The sequence below is a fragment of the Rana temporaria genome, chromosome 3 (assembly GCF_905171775.1).
Source record: "Rana temporaria chromosome 3, aRanTem1.1, whole genome shotgun sequence".
NCBI classification, from domain to species: domain Eukaryota; kingdom Metazoa; phylum Chordata; class Amphibia; order Anura; family Ranidae; genus Rana; species Rana temporaria.
The window spans coordinates 38,270,845-38,288,330 of NC_053491.1; the positions used below are offsets into that span (position 1 = coordinate 38,270,845).

At 45.9% G+C, this 17,486-nt stretch overlaps 1 protein-coding gene across 1 annotated transcript in view; it reads right to left on the reverse strand.

The window, feature by feature from the left end:
- Positions 1 to 5,051: 5,051 nt before the first annotated feature.
- Positions 5,052 to 17,486, reverse strand: part of TICRR (TOPBP1 interacting checkpoint and replication regulator) — a 63,370-nt gene continuing 50,935 nt past the window's right edge. The window contains exons 20-22 of the mRNA XM_040342409.1: positions 12,075 to 15,222; positions 10,984 to 11,103; positions 5,052 to 5,401 (exon numbers count right to left, since the gene is read on the reverse strand). Of these exons, the coding sequence (XP_040198343.1) occupies positions 5,259 to 5,401; positions 10,984 to 11,103; positions 12,075 to 15,222 (3,411 nt within the window). The 3' untranslated portion in view covers positions 5,052 to 5,258. The remainder of the gene's footprint in view (positions 5,402 to 10,983; positions 11,104 to 12,074; positions 15,223 to 17,486) is intronic.

Consider the following 17,486-nt stretch of genomic DNA (forward strand, 5'->3'; position numbering starts at 1 on the left):
TCCACCTCCTTTTGACAATGTCATGAAGGGGAGGGCTTAGCCGCAACTCGCATGTATTTGTATTTAAAGGGGAAATGGCGTGTGCTATGTACAGGGTGCCGATTCCAGGCTTGTGCTATGTACAGGGGGCAGATTCCAGGCGTGTGCTATGTACAGGGTGCAGATTCCAGGTGTGCGCTATGTACAGGGTGCAGATTCCAGGCGTGCGCTATGTAAAGGGTGCAGAATCCAGGCGTGTGCTATGTAGAGGTGCAGAATCCAGGCGTGTGCTATGTAGAGGGTGCAGAATCCAGGCGTGTGCTATGTAGAGGGTGCAGAATCCAGGCGTGTGCTATGTACAGGGTGCAGATTCCAGGCGTGCGCTATGTACAGGGTGCAGATTCCAGGCGTGCGCTATGTAAAGGGTGCAGAATCCAGGCGTGTGCTATGTAGAGGTGCAGAATCCAGGCGTGTGCTATGTAGAGGGTGCAGAATCCAGGCGTGTGCTATGTACAGGGTGCAGATTCCAGGCGTGTGCTATGTACAGGGTGCAGATTCCAGGTGTGCGCTATGTACAGGGTGCAGATTCCAGGCGTGCGCTATGTAAAGGGTGCAGAATCCAGGCGTGTGCTATGTAGAGGTGCAGAATCCAGGCGTGTGCTATGTAAAGGGTGCAGAATCCAGGCGTGTGCTATGTAGAGGTGCAGAATCCAGGCGTGTGCTATGTAGAGGGTGCAGAATCCAGGCGTGTGCTATGTAGAGGTGCAGAATCAAGGCGTGTACTATGTACAGTGTACAGAATCCAGGCGTGTGCTATGTACAGGGTGCAGAATCCAGGCGTGTGCTATGTAGAGGGTACAGAATCCAGGCGTGTGCTATGCAGAGGGTGCAGAATCCAGGCATGCGCGCTGTACAGGGTGCAGAATCCAGGCATGTGCCATGTACAGGGTACAGAATCCAGGCGTGTTCTATGTACAGGGTGCAGAATCCAGGCGTGTGCTATGTACAGGGTCCAGAATCCAGGCATGTGCTATGTACAGGGTGCAGAATCCAGGCGTGTGCTATGTACAGGGTGCAGAATCCAGGCATGCGCGCTGTACAGGGTGCAGAATCCAGGCGTGTGCCATGTACAGGGTGCAGAATCCAGGCGTGTGCTATGTACAGGGTACAGAATCCAGGTGTGTTCTATGTACAGGGTGCAGAATCCAGGCGTGTGCTATGTACAGGGTGCAGAATCCAGGCGTGTGCTATGTACAGGGTACAGAATCCAGGTGTGTTCTATGTACAGGGTGCAGAATCCAGGCGTGTGCTATGTACAGGGTGCAGAATCCAGGCGTGTGCTATGTACAGGGTGCAGAATCCAGGCGTGTGCTATGTACAGGGTGCAGAATCTAGGCGTGTGCTATGTACAGGGTGCAGAATCCAGGTGTGTGCTATGCCGGTATGCATTCCCCCACAGGAAGGGTTTTGTGTGTTCTGGAGGCAGCAGAAGCTCTGGATGATGAAAAGCCCTGCTGGCTTTGCAATGCAATCCTTCTGTGCTGGGTGCTGTTACATGGAGAGCAATCCAGCACCTGGCACCCGCTGACAGTCTGTGCGCTGTGCTCAGATGATTAGGGTGCGCACCTCTAAGGCGGATACCTTGCTGATCCCTGATTCCAGAGGGGGCAATTGCCCCTACCCGCGGATGCCCATGGAAAGGGGACTGTCTCACAGGAAGCAATCATTAGGGCCAGAACCCTTATGCAGAAACAGAGTAAGATCTTTGTGGCTTCTGGGCTGAAGTGACTAAAAATGAATATGGAGGGTGGTGAGCTTTTCTGATGGATAGAAAGACCCTGGACATAGAGCTGTCCAGGAGGCAGTTCAGACACTCCAAGAAATTAGTCTGTTCTAGCATAGACTTCTGTTGGCAAAGAATCCACCCAAACCTCTCCAGCATTTGTACAATCTGTTGAATATTGATTGACATTCTGTAGACAGGTCACTCAGTAGAGGGTCATGCAAGTAACCCAGGATAAAAAACTCCTGTGAGCAAAGCAATGCATGTACAACGGCTAGAATCTTGGTGAAAACTCGTGGTGCAATGAACAGACTAAGGCTCCATTCACACCTAGGCGTTTTAACGCCTGAAGCGCGACGCTACAAAAATGTGTCAAAAGTGTCCGCCATAATGTCGCAGTCTCAAAGAGAAAAAAAAAAACGCTGATCGCCGCCATTAGTAGTAAAAAAAAAAAAAAAATGCAATAAAACTATCCCCTATTTTGTAAACGCTATAATTTTTGCGCAAACCAATTGATAAACGCTTATTGTGATTTTTTTTTTACCAAAAATAGGAAGAATACGTATCGGCCTAAACTGAGGAAACATTTTTTTTTTAATATATATATTTTTGGGGGATATTTATTATAGCAAAAAATATTGCATTTTTTTTTCAAAATTGTTGCTCTATTTTTGTTTATAGCGCAAAAAATAAAAACCGCAGAGGTGATCAAATACCACCAAAAGAAAGCTCTATTTGTGGGGAAAAAAGGACGCCAATTTATTTGGGAGCCACGTTGCACGACCGCGCAATTGTCAGTTAAAGCGACGCAGTGCCGAATCGCAAAAAGGGGCCTGGTCTTTTACCTGCATTTTGGTCCGGGTCCTAAGTGGTTAATTGCAGAATCGGTAACAAACTTACCAATCTTAATTACTTCAAGTGGCTGTACCAGGTGAGGCATGCAGCTGCAGACATCACTCGGTACCGTTCTTTAGAGTGGATGGTCGGCTTTATTGTACAACCACTGATGCTGCCAAGCAGCCGCTCTGCCATTATCACCAGCAGGAGGGAATGCCCCCCCCCCTCTCGCCGCTCCGCCCGGGTCTCCCAACCCACTGGGTTGGGCTGGTCCAAGCGACCAGCTGGATATAGTAACCCGGAAGCGATGTCAAGATATCACTTCCGGATTACCGGTATCCTAAAAAGGCGCCATTTTTAAAAAAATAGAAAGTATTCAAAAACGCAGATCTTGGCGTGCAGTGGAGGAGTTTTGGGTCTTATGGATACCAGATCCCTCCATAAAGAGTACCTTTCACTGCCTATTATTGTCAACAGTGATCAGTGCTAAAAAATATGCACTGTCACTGGCTGGGAAGGGGTTAAACATCTAGCGCGATCAAAGGGTTGACTGTGCTAAGTGTTTTTACTAAGGTACGTGCTGGACTTGATTCCCTGCTTTGCAGGGAAACATAATCCAGCACCTCCCCCGCTGACAGGACAGAGCTTTTAACAACTGCTCAGTGTCTGCCAAACCTCTCCAATCCCTACACTGGCTCTCGATCACCCAGCGAATTAAATTCAAAATACTAACCACAACCTACAAAGCCATTCACATCTCTGCCCCGAGCTACATCACCAATCTTGTCTCCAAACATATCCCAAACCGTCCTCTCTGCTCTTCTCAAGACCTCCTACTGTCAAGCTCCCTTGTCTCTTCCTCCCATGCTCGTCTCCAGGATTTCTCCAGAGCCTCTCCCATCCTCTGGAACTCACTACCTCAACCTGTCCGGCTATCTCCTACTCTTGCTACCTTCAGGCGATCCCTGAAAACTCAGCTCTTCAGGGAAGCCTATCATGTCTCCAACTCATCTTTTACCACTTCCATCAGCTCATTCCCCAGTTACAACCTTTTGTACCACCTGCCCCACCCTATTAGATCGTAAGCTCTTCTGAACAGGGCCCTCTTAATCCTCTTGTATTTTATTGTATTACAACTGTATTGTCTCCCTTTCATATTGTAAATCGCTGCGTAAACTGTTGGGGCTTTATAAATCCTGTATAATAATAATAATTGTATACATAGACAGAGCTCTGTTCTGTCCCCCTCCTTGCTGATCAGCAGTCATCCATTGGGCGGCACCCGCTGATCGGCTGGTGCTGTGACTAATCACAGCACAAGTGGCGTGTGTGCACCCCCCTTCCCGAGCCAGATCACATACTAGGCAAGTGAGCTGGCACAGGTTGCCGTCATATAACTGGGTTATGCAGCTGGCAAGTGGATAAAGACATTTCCTTACTGCTTTGTCTGTCCTAAAACCACCACAATGTAAAGCCTGAGCAATCCATGTTAAAAAAAAAAACAAGCCATAAATAACCAGAGGCATGAATTTGTGAAATTATAGTTTATTGTTACAAAAGTACCTTTTTAAAAGTATTTTATCTCTCAGCTACACATTATGTACATTGAAACGCTGGGAACAAAAGACAAGACAAAAAAAAACACAATAAAAACAAGCTTTGTACACACATACATTATGTTGCCTATTTACACATTGTCAATAATATATTCTCTTCTGTAGATACACATAAGATATCTGACTTAAATTGGACAACTTGCCTTATGCAGCGCCCCTGAGGGTGCCTACGGTGAGTCGCTGGTCACATTACATTACGCTGCTTTTCACACTTTCCAGTCTTCTGTAGAGCAAGTAATGAGGAAAACTGCCAGTGGATGGCTCCGCTTTCTCTCACCATGAGGATAGAACTTTTTTTACATGTCAGACCACATAAAATCAGGTTCCAGCAGCAACTCAATCACAAATGCCTCCCGTACCAACTAAGAGCCTATGAGACCCCGCAGCATTTTTTCTTAGGAAAACCCAAAGCCTCTTCCTACATGAAGGGGTCCCTTCATGTAGGAAGGGGTACTTTTATTTATGACTGAGGTACATCATCTGGAGCGGCGGTTCTTTCTTTCTAATGAAGGGGTCCCTGATGCCCCTTGTAAACAGTTTGGTGATCTATGAATATCGCCATTATTTGCTCAAGTCAGAACGCAAACTCTAATCAGTAGATGGGAAAGTTCTGAGCCAAGGAAAACCAGGGTGATGGAACAATTGCACTTTGCGTTACAACATTTGATGAGTTGTCCAAAAGCTGAAATGCTGACCTTTGCCGCGATTCATTGATCTAAGGCAGTGATCGTCAACCCTGCCCTACAGGGCCCACTAACAGGCCAGGTTTTATGAATTACCTTGGGGAGATGCAGTCTAGAATACTGCAATCACTGAGCAGCAAATGATATCACCTGTGATGTATTTCAGTTATCTTGCAAACCTGGCCTGTTAGTGGGTCCTGTAGGGCAGGGTTGATGACCACTGATCTAAGGCATCTGGTTAGGACTGCATTTATTAGGAAGCAGACTTTGATCACCACTGCTTCCATAAAACATATTCTGCATTAGCACCTTATATATATTTATATATAGCAGCTACATGTCAACATTACAATAAATGTGTCATGTGATGAGCTTTTTGCGTGTATATGTTCTGCTGATGGAACGCTTTGAAGGAGGAGCACTGCTGAAAGGGGAATCATCGGGGTTAATGGACTGAAGTGTTGGTCTTTTCTGCTCCGGTGTACTTTGCTGGGAATCACAATCTGGAATGAAGAAAAAAATAAATGATTTTTAACAAAATGCATTATGTTTTAGTATCCAAGCTCCCTGTCACCAACAAAGATATACATTTACAGTCAATGGGGCCGATTTACTAAAACTGGAGAGTGCAAAATCTGGTGCAGCTCTGCATGGAAACCAATCAGCTTCTATTTTTTTTTTGTCAAAGCTTAAAGGGGTTGTAAAGGTACAATTTTTCCCCCCTAAATAGCTTCCTTTACCTTAGTGCAGTCCTCCTTCACTTACCTCATCCTTCCATTTTGCTTTTAAATTTCCTTATTTCTTCTGAGAAATCCTCACTTCCTGTTCTTCTGTCTGTAACTCCACACAGTAATGCAATGCTTTCTCCCTGGTGTGGAGTGTCATGCTCGCCCCCTCCCCTGGACTACAGAAGAATCAGGACACTCTCTACATTGCAGATAGAGAAAGAAGCTGTGTATTAGTGAGCGTCCTGACTCTCCTGGAGTCCAAGGGAGGGGGCGAGCACGACACTCCACACCAGGGAGAAAGCCTTGCATTACTGTGTGGAGTTACAGACAGAAGAACAGGAAGTGAGGATTTCTCAGAAGAAATAAGGACATTTAAAAGTAAAATGGAAGGATGAGGTAAGTGAAGGAGGACTGCACTAAGGTAAATGAAGCTATTTAGGGGAAAAAAAAATTGTACCTTTACAACCCCTTTCCCCCCGCCGGCTGCTGGCCCTTTAAGAGCTTTTAAATGCTGGGAAGTGGCCATTTGGGTCATGCGACAGTTGGAATTGGCTGCCACATGAATCTAAAAGCTCCCAATTGCAAGTATGCATGAGGAGCATGCCGATCCCCGCTGGCAACTGTGCTGGGGGAGCGCTCTCAGCACAGAAATGTTTACATTTAGGCTGCATATATGCGGCCTCCCAGCGTTAAAGCCCACCCACCAAGAGGCCGCATATATGCGTACAGCCGGCGGGGAGCAGTTAATTGTACAAGCCGATTGGCTACCATGCACAGCTTCACCAGATTTTGTGCAAAAGTCCTGTCCGTTTTCTGAGCGGTGCGGTTCAGATGCAAATTCCAGACTCAATGCCTTCTATGGGTACGCTTCTGAATAGCGCATGTCATTATTTTGTAACAAAAATTGATTAAAATAAAAACACACACAACAGTGTACACAACAACAGTGTAGGAGTCTAACATGGATTTTAAGGGGAACCTCACGGGCAAAAAAAAAAAAGGGTATGGGGCCGAAGGGCCTGATAGGACTGGGGAAGAGACCGTTTTTCCTTAAAAGTTAGTGCCGGCAAATCTTTGGTTTACATTCAGCCGTCTCCTGCTGACAGCCAATGAGTCATCGGTTGTTAAAGACACGGGGCTAGATTCAGATAGATCAGCGGATCTTTAGATCCGCGTAATCTATCTTATTTACGATCCGCCAGCGCAATTTTTTGAGGCAAGTGCTGTATTCAGAAAGCACTTACCTCAAAACTTGCGCCGGCGGATTGTAACTCCCCCGGCGGAATTCAAATTCCGCGGCTAGGGGGAGTGTATTATTTAAATCAGGCGCGTCCCCGCGCCGATCGTACTGCGCCTGCCGCGATTTTTCCCAGTGCGCATGCTCCAAATGACGTCGCTAGAACGTCATTGTTTTCGGCATGAATGTAAATTGTCCATCCGTATTCGCGACAGACTTACGCAAACGACGTAAAAATTCAAATACGCCGGAAAAAGCCGAACGACTTAAAAAAAAAGCGACGGGCGGGCATTCGTTTCTGAATCGGCGGAAATCGGAATTTGCATATTCGTCACGTAAAAAACCGAAGCGTCACCTAGCGGCCGGCGGGAGATTGCAGCCTAAGATCCGACGGTGTAAGTCACTTACACCTGTCGGATCTAAGGGAGATCTATTCGTAACCGATTCTTATGAATCCGTCGCATAGATACGACGGCGTATCAGGATATACGCCGTCGTATCTCTTTCTGAATCTCCCCCACGGTGCCTTGTTTCCCGGACCGCTCCTTAACAACTAGCTGATGGTCGCCGGGTCCAAAAATTAGCTTCTGAACCGCTGAATATCTGGTTTGGAAATTTGCAGTAAAAATCAATGGTAAATTTTCATCGCACGTGTGACCCTAGCCTTCCTAAAACTGGTGCAGCTCTGCATAGTAACCAATCAGCTTCCAGGTTTTATTGTCAAAGCTTATTTGAACAAGCTGAAGTTAGAAGCTGACTGGTTACTATGCAGAGCTGCACCAGATTCTGTTCCCCCACTGGGTTTACCAAAAAAAAACGCAAACCAAAGTACAAAATACCCTCGTTCTATAACAGTATTTTCAACCAGCAGAGGTTCAAGTCTTACAGTGCCTTGAAAAAGTATTCATACCCCTTAAAAACTATCCACATCTTGTCATGTTACAACCAAAAACATAAATGTTTTTTATCTGGATTTTTTGTGATAGACCAACACAAAGCGGTTAATTTAACTAAAGGCAACTAGACTGTGCACTTTGCAAAGTGCAGTTTCTCCAGAGCTTAGTAAATGAGGTAAGGCTTCACTTTTCAAAGAACACCCAAATCACATGCAACTAAAAAAAAATAAAAAAATAAAAAAACAGTATAACTGCACTTTACAAAGTGCACAGTCGATTTCTTTTTAGTACATTAACCCCAAAGTAGAACAGAATTGTAAAGTGGAAGGAAAATGATAAATGGTTTTCAAAATGTTTCACAAATAAATGTTTAGTGTGGCGTGCATTTGTATTCAGCACCCTTTACTCTGATACTCCCAAGTAAAATCTAGTGGACCCAATTGCCTTCAGCAGAAGTCACCTAATTCGTAAACAGAGTCCATCTGTGTGTAATATACACTCAGTATAAATACAGCTGTTCTGTGAAGCCCTTAGAGGTTTGTTAGAGAACCTTAGTGAACAAAACAGACACATAAAGGCCAAGGAACACACCAGACAGGTCAGGGATAAAAATTTGGAGACGTTTAAAGCAGGGTTGGGTCAAAAAAACATCCCAAGCTTTGAGCATCTCACGGCGCACTGTTCAATCGATCACCCAAAAATAGAAAGTGTGGCACAACTGCAAACCAACCAAGACATGGCCGTCCACCTAAACTGACAGGCTGGGCAAGGAGAGCATTCATCAGAGAGGCAGCCAAGAGGCCCATGGTAACTCTGGAGGAGCTGCAGAGATCCACAGCTCAGGTGGGAGAATCTGTCCACAGGACAACTATTAGTCATGCTCTCCACAAATCTGGTCTTCATAGACAATCCATCCAATCTGACAGAGCTTCAGCTGTTTTGCATAGAAGAGCAAAAATGTCTCTGGATGTGCAAATCTGGTAGAGACATCCCCAAAAAGACTTGCAGCTGTAATTACAGTGAAAGGGGGTTCTACAAAATATTGACTCAGGGGGGCTGAATACAAATGCTCACCACATATTTGTAAAAAAAAAAATGAAAACCATTTATTATTTTCCTTCCACTTCACAATTATGTGGCACTTTGTGTTGGGCTATCATATAAAATCCCAATAAAACACATTTACGTTTTTTGACAAAATGTGGAAAATTTCAAGGGGTATGAATACTTTTCCAAGGCACTGCATGTTTGTGCTATGACTTGGAACCTTCATATCACGACCCAATCCCCCTTACATTACATCATCAAATCTCCCCTTTACACCACAGAACCCCCCTTTACAATACAGCCCTTCTTTACATCGCTTTGCATCCAAGTCCCCCCATTACATCACAGCCCCCTTTATATCAATATCCTCTTACCCCTTCACATCACAGACCTTCCTCCCCTTTACATTAGAGTCCTCAGCCCCCCTTCCTTGCATACAAGTCCTTCACATCCCCCTTTCTTTGCACCTCAATGCCCTTGACAGCCCCCCTTCCTTGCACTCGAGTCCCCTCCACAAGCCCCCTGCTTGTATCTCAGTTCCCTCCACAGCCTGGTTTTTGCACCCCAGCCCCTCCTTCCGTGTATCCCAGTTCCCTCCACATCCTCCCACTCCCTGTGACAGTCCCCACGTTTTTGGTATCCCGGTCCCCTTCACAGCCGCCTTCCTTCTCTGCAACCCTTGTCTTATCTGAATTCCTTGATAACGCGATATGCTCCTGCACGAGCACTTAGATCGCTAACAGCTGGTCTTGTCACTTGCCCATCTGCCCGTTTGCTTACCTTTGGGGGCAGACGCTTTTCTGTGAGGGCAGCGGCTCTATGGAATAGTCTCCCTGTTTCCATTCGGTCTCTCCCCTCTATTATGTCCTTTCGTAAAAGGCTAAAAACTTGTTTTTTTCAGGAAAAGCAGGCAGAGTCATGTTAGTTCTCCCTTTTGTTCCCTGGTGATCTGTTTTTTATTTTTTTGCTCTCCTTTTTTCTTTTCCTTCTATTTCTTTCCCTCCCTGACTTGATTTATCCATTTACAGTTATGTCTTCTGCGCTTAGACACTGCCCTGACGGGTCAGTATTTGGCGCATTATAAATCTATTAAATCAATCAACCCAGTCCCCGTCATGCGCAAAGCAGGTAGAAGAATACAGGGCATGTCTGAACAGAGGGCGTGAGCTGTCCAACTTTTCATTTAACAGGCAGATGATTGGTTACTAGGACCGCCCCTATCAACAAATCACAGGCATTGTAACTTGAAAAGTTGAACAGCTCCCGCCATTTTCTTGGAAATGCCACATCTTCTACCCGCTTTGTAAAGGATGAAAGTGGCGGCGGGGAAGCGGGAGTCACAAGGGGGAGGACTCCCAGGCTGCCAAGCGGCGGTGCCGTGGTCCAGAAAAGATTGTCATGCGGTCCATTTTCGGGTCGCGGTCTGACTTTTTTTGATACCAGTTTATAATATCCACATACCGTGTTTCCCCGAAAATAAGCCTGGGTCTTATATTAATTTTGGCAACAAAAGACACAGTAGGGCTTATTTTTGGGGTAGGTCTTACCATGTAATGTGCTGTCTTCTCTTCCCCTCTCTCTCCCTGCCAGGAATCCCCAGTGTGAACTTAGTTAAAATGCTTGTAAAATCCTATAATCCACTTTATTACTGTAGTATATAATGTACAATGTGTGTTTCTGTAATATAATTGTGCCAAATACCTTCATTATAGCACCGCTCTGCGCTTTTGTGACCTGCCGGAGCTCTCTTCCCTGCATTTATGTTACAGAAACACACATATTGTACATTGTGTACTACTGTAATAGAGTGGGTTATAGGATTTTAAACTAGGGCTTATTTTCGGGGTAGGGCTTATATTGCAGTCCTCCTGGAAAATTACGCTAGGTCTTATTTTAGGGGTAGGTTTTATTTTCAGGGAAACAGGGTATCAGAGGCAGAACACAAGAGGAACATTTTAAATATATACATACATGTTTTACATATACACACACATTCTCACACACTAAATCATTTACCTGAGCCAATTCTTATTTCTAATCCTGTATATGCAGTTATGACAACTATAACATTATTGCACAAGAAGTTCCTGCTTCCATAAACATTTTGTTGAAGGCAGAAAGCCAATAAGCAGCTCTATATAAATAAAACGAATAATACAATTTCATTAAGATCTCACCTTGCATCTTTCTCTTGGAAGATGGCGTTTTTCCTTTAAACAGCATTGGTGACTGAGTAAGTGAAAACAGGCCACTTGCAGACAAGGAACTTATTGGCACCTTTGCTGGTGGTGTGATGACTGCAAAAGAAATGCAATTTGTTAAAAAGTGGTTGTAAACCCCTCTGTGCAGCCTGTACCTATAGGTAAGCCTACAATAAGTGCCGTGACTGATGGCTCCCGCATCACATGACTCCGGCCAGTCACAGAGCCGGAGTCAGAGGCCCCCAGAAGGAAAAGGGGCGAAGATGGATGCGGCCACCAACAGGGACGGCACGTGCTTCGTTTGCAGTAGGGTTGTCCCGATACCACTTTTTTGAGACCGAATAACCAGTACCGATACTTTTTTTCAAGTACTCGCCGATACCGAATACCGATACTTTTTTTTTAATGTCATGTGACAGTATTTTTTTTTTTTTACAGTGATTTTTTTTTGGGGAGGGGGGAGTGAATTGTCAGTGTGTTTCACAGATTGAGGGGGGAGAGCGGCACGGACGGGGGGAGAGAAGAGCGACACGGACGGAGGGGGGGGCGTGTGGGAGAGAAGAGCGGCATGGACGGGGGAGAGAAGAGCGACACGGACGGGGGGGCACGGATGGACGGGGGGGAGAGAAGAGCGGCATGGACAGGGGGAGAGAAGAGCGACACGGACAGGGGGGGGGGGGGAGAGAGAGAGAAGAGCGACACGGACGGACAGGGGGGAGAAAGAGCGGCACGGACGGACGGGGGGGGGGGAGAGAATAGTGGCACAGAGCACGGGGGGAGGAAAGACTGCACGGAGCAGAAGACTCCCCTGCCTGCCCAGGTATCGGCTGAGGCATCGGAGCATTTCCCCCAAGTACAAGTACCCGGGGAAATGCTTGGTATCGGTATATCCCTAGTTTGCAGGTAAGTGCCACATAATGGGCTAGTATGTGATGCATACTAGCCCATTATGCTTTTACTTTGCAGAGAACAAAGAGGAAGTAAAACCCATCAGGGTTTACTTCCTCTTTAATTTATGAACTTTGGAGAATGCAATTTTATGTAAAAAAAATAAAAAGATCAAATACCTGCAATTTTAAAGACGTCATCTTCACAAGAACTTTGCTGTGATGAACTCAAGTTTGAGGATAGACTCCGACTTGAAGAAATAACACATTCTTCCAGATCTTCAACAGCATTACTCGATGTACAAGATCGTTTAGTACTAGGCTGGGCTTCCTTTGAGGGAGAGAAGAGTTCAAAGCAGCGTTTTCTAGATTTAAGAGTCATTGCTCCAATGTCACTTTTACCTTTCCAGTCAATGATTGGAGAATGCTCCTGAAGTTTGGAGATTCCATCGAAAACAAAGTCATTTAAAGGAGAAGCCTTAATTGCATCTTGTTCTAGACTTCCTTCTTCTGCCGACGGTGTGCTACTTGTATGGTCTCCTTTTGGCACGTTCGCAGGTTTCACAGCAGATGCTTTCTTTTTCCGCGGCCAGTTAATAACATCACTGCCATTTTTTTCTTTATATTTTGGTGATGGCGTCCAAGGGCTGACAGCATCGGCTTGTGTGGGGGAAGTAGTAGTAGAAGCACACCTTTTTGGTGTGTAAGACTGGCAGATTAATGTCTGCAGACTACTTTTCCCAGGGGTATTGTAGGAAGACCGTAGGCGAGGAGAAGCACAACCCGATTCCAACTTTATATGCTTATTACACCACGTCTCACCAAAAAGACCATCTTCTGCTTTCCTAGTGCAAGACACGGTTGGAGAGTCCTCAACTCTAACCCCACTTGTCATAGAGTTGGAATCCGTCCTCTTAAAACGAAGCTTAGGCAAACCGGACTCACTCATCTCAAGCTGAACTTCATAAGTTGGGGGAGGTATGGTTTTCTTCTGACTTTTCGGAGTTGAGAACTTGGATGGCATTTGTGGAGTGCCAAGCCGTGCCTCAGCTTCTCGTTGCCTCCTGTCCACGGTGTGGCGTAGACCGTATGGTGAAGCGCACTGCAGATTCCCTGTACCCTTTGGTGTGCTTGGCAAACTGCCAGCATCAGAAGGCTTCCTTGTAATCAACAGTTTCATTTTCAGATCACAGGTTTCTGATGCAACAACTTTGGCTTCCGCTATATCAATACTTTCATCTGTCTGTGAGGTATTTTGAAAAGATCCTGAACCCCCAGAGCTTTCCAAAGATGAACCATCCAACCTTTCGCACACAACAATATCACCTCTAGGCGAAGGGAAGTTGAATGCTGAAGTGCTCTTTAAACGTGGCAATACAACTTTAAGTTCAGCTGGCAAGGTATTTGATAGAACTGGTGAACTGTGTTTAGAAACTAAAAAACATCTACCAACTGGGCTCTCTCTAGTACTTAACACTTTGGTAACGTGACTAGCATTTTTTGAACCTGAAAGCAGCTCATTACCAGGCTGAGACTTTGTAGGAGTTTTAAGCACTGGCTGGCACGGTGGCATAGAAAGAATGCCTGAAGCAGATGCTTTGGAAGATGGTGTGGTCTTTGGAGATATGGAAAGAGAGCCAACTGACTTATTAGGAGTAAATTCAGCAGGAAAAGAAACCGACTTCTTCCACTCAGCACATTTCTTTGGTGTGGGTGAAAAGGACTTTTGTGGTGTTCTAAGGCGATACCTCGTAGTGAAAGGGGAGGTTTGGCGAGATACAAAATCCTCTTCAGCTATATGCTTTCCAGGAGAGTGATCTGACTTTTTAGGTGTAGATTCTGTAGCACAAGGCAGCACAACAGAACTCTTCCACTCCACGTGTTTTTTCGGCGTGGGCGTTTGTGGAACAGCCGAGTGCGACTTCTGCGGTGTACGAAGCTGATACCTTGTAGTGAAAGAGGTTTTTGGCGACATGGAATCCTCTTCAGCTGCATGCTTTCTCGGTGTATGCTCTTTAGCACAAGGCAGAACAGAAGCCTTCCACTCCACGTGTTTTTTCGGCGTGGGCGTTTGTGGAACAGCTGGATACGACTTCTGCGGTGTACGAAGCTGATACCTTGTAGTGAAAGAGGATTTTGGCGACATGGAATCCTCTTCAGCTGCATGCTTTCTCGGTGTATGCTCTGTAGCACAAGGCAGCACAACAGAACTCTTCCACTCCACGTGTTTTTTCGGCGTGGGCGTTTGTGGAACAGCCGAGTGCGACTTCTGCGGTGTACGAAGCTGATACCTTGTAGTGAAAGAGGATTTTGGCGACATGGAATCCTCTTCAGCTGCATGCTTTCTCGGTGTATGCTCTGTAGCACAAGGCAGCACAACAGAACTCTTCCACTCCACGTGTTTTTTCGGCGTGGGCGTTTGTGGAACAGCCGAGTGCGACTTCTGCGGTGTACGAAGCTGATACCTTGTAGTGAAAGAGGTTTTTGGCGACATGGAATCCTCTTCAGCTGCATGCTTTCTCGGTGTATGCTCTGTAGCATAAGGCAGCACAACAGAACTCTTCCACTCCACGTGTTTTTTCGGCGTGGGCGTTTGTGGAACAGCGGAATGTGACTTCTGTGGTGTACGAAGCTGATACCTTGTAGTGAAAGAGGTTTTTGGCGACATGGAATCCTCCTCTTCAGCTGGATGTTTTCTAGGGGTATTCTCAGTACCAAAAGGCAACACAACAGAACTCTTCCACTCCACACATTTCTTTGGTGTGGGCGTTTGTGCAACAGACTTTTGTGGCGTTTTAAGTTGATCACTGATTATAGCTACAGTATCTGCATTTGAACTTTGCAATCTAAGCGATTTCCTTGGGGTGTATAAAGCCTGAGGTCCCTGCTTCCCAGGGGTATTAGTGTTTGAATGTCCTTTAGGTGTCTTCTCTGGACTTTTGAAAAAAACATCTTGTGATCTTTCTGCTCTACCTTTTTGCGGTGTAACATGTTGGTTTAGTGTCTTTAAGGGAGATCTAAGCCACTTATTTGGAGAATCGCTTTTCCTAGGCGTCATCTGCACTAATCTCTCACTTCTTCTTTCAGGAGATTTCAAAGTAGATTGTTCTTCTTGCTTAGATGGTGAGAAGATGTTGCCCAAGTTTCTGGCACCTTTCCTTTGCAGTGGACTTTTGGAAGGCGTTTTAAGCCTCTTGGGCGTTCGTACAGGTGTGCGTGGTGTACAGGGAGATTTCTGAGAGTGTCTCCTTCCCAGTGACTCTTCACAGTTTGAAGCAGCTTTTTGTGGCATTTTTCGTGGAGTCTTCCTTTGGTGCTTTTCTGGCATCTGAAAAAAACATAAATCACCACATCAAGGCATTGCTAATATTGGCAAGAACTTCATTATTAGTTATGCAAGTTTTTTTTAAGTTTTTTTTGCTAAAGTGATTGTAAACGTATGGATATAAAAAAATTAGGGCTGCGGAAATTAACGATTAATCGGTCGATTAATCGTTAATTTCTTTGATCGATTAAAAAAAGTTGATCGAGGAAGATCCGCGGAGTGAGCTCCGCGGTCTCGCCCATAGGAAAGGCCGCGGCTTCGGCCTAGCTCCGGAGCCGCGGCCATCTTGGTCCACCCGGCGGCAGCTGAGTAGCGGCGCGCTGACGTCATCATCAGTCGCCTGCCTGCTTATATCATCTTCCCTTGCGCACCGCACGTGTCCATCAGCTACTCTGCGGAGGGTCTGCCTGCCTGATGTATAGTCAGATAAGAGTGGACAACCATACTGTGTGTGGTAACATTATGGGGGCAGATGTATATATTCCTGGAGTATGGGGGCAGATGCTTAATTTATACTTATGAGCCGGTGTATGTGTATTCTTGCAGTATGGGGACAAATGTGGATATTACAGCATGGGGGCAGATGTGGATATTACAGCATGGGGGCAGATGTGGATATTCTTGCAGTATGGGGGCAGATGTGGATATTCTTGCAGTATGGGGGCAGATGTGGATATCCTTGCAGTATGGGGGCAGATGTGGATATCCTTGCAGTATGGGGGCAGATGTGGATATCCTTGCAGTATGGGGGCAGATGTGGATATCCTTGCAGTATGGGGGCAGATGTGGATATCCTTGCAGCATGGGGGCAGATGTGTATATTCTTGCAGCATGGGGGCAGATGTGTATATTCTTGCAGCATGGGGGCAGATGTGTATATTCTTGCAGCATGGGGGCAGATGTGTATATTCTTGCAGCATGGGGGCAGATGTGTATATTCTTGCAGCATGGGCGCAGATGTGTATATTCTTGCAGCATGGGGGCAGATGTGTATATTCTTGCAGCATGGGGGCAGATGTGTATATTCTTGCAGCATGGGGGCAGATGTGTATATTCTTGCAGCATGGGGGCAGATGTGTATATTCTTGCAGCATGGGGGCAGATGTGTATATTCTTGCAGCATGGGGGCAGATGTGTATATTCTTGCAGCATGGGGGCAGATGTGTATATTACAGTATGGGGGGCAGATGTGTATATTCTTGCAGTATGGGGGGGAGATGTGGATATTACGGTAGGGGGGGGAAAGATGTGGATATTACAGTATGGGGGCGGGAGATGTGGATATTACAGTATGGGGGGGGGAAGTCATGGATTGTGGAAACCAACTAGTGGCGAGTGATTGTATACAGTGTATACCACATTTACCACTGACTAATGCAGAGTTGCAATGCAAGGAGATCAGCTAAAAGTAGTTGTATCTGTATGTGCGTTAATTAAACGAAATTAGTCGATTAAAAAAAAAAAAACAATTAAATCGAACACAAAAATTTTAATCAGTAACAGCCCTAAAAAAAAAAAAAAAAAAAAAAAAAAAATATATATGTCATATATACCTGTTCTGTGCAGTGGTTTTGCAGCCATGATCCTCATAATTTTTGGGTCCCCCTGGGAGATCCTGGCTGCTCCCTCCTACCGAGTGCCCCCAAAAGCAAGCAAGCCTCTTGCTATAGGAGCTTCCAAGCCCCGCTCCTGAGAATGGACATTGTCTCTCCAGAGGGGGTTCTAGCCAGCTCAGTAGATTGCTTTAAAAAAGGCCTGGATTCTTTCCCAAATGTACATAATATAACTACCGTATTTGCCGGCGTATAAGACGACCCCCTAATTTTCCAGCTAAAATTTTGGTTTTGTGATATACTCGCCGTATAAGACGACCCCCTTCCTACTAGTCTGTCTGGAAGCTGAGGGGTAGTCAGAACAACCGCTGACAGGAACATGCTTTATTCAGCTTTTCAAATCTCACTGTGCCCCCCACACGCCCCACTCTGCCCCCCACACGCCCCATCTTTAGACCCGTACTGCGGAGGTCCATTATTCAAAAGCCGTGCCTCCTCATGCTGTTCCGTGATAGGCGCCTGTGTTCCGCCTATCACGGAGGTCCTCTCGTCCGAAGCCGAGGATAAGACATCCGTGATAGGCAGAACACCAAACAGAGGCTCCTGGGAAACCAAGTGTTCCGCCTATCAGGGAACAGCACGAGGAGGCGCGGCTTTTAAATAATGGATGCCCGAGGTCTGGTACCGGCGTATAAGATGACCCCCGGGTTTTGA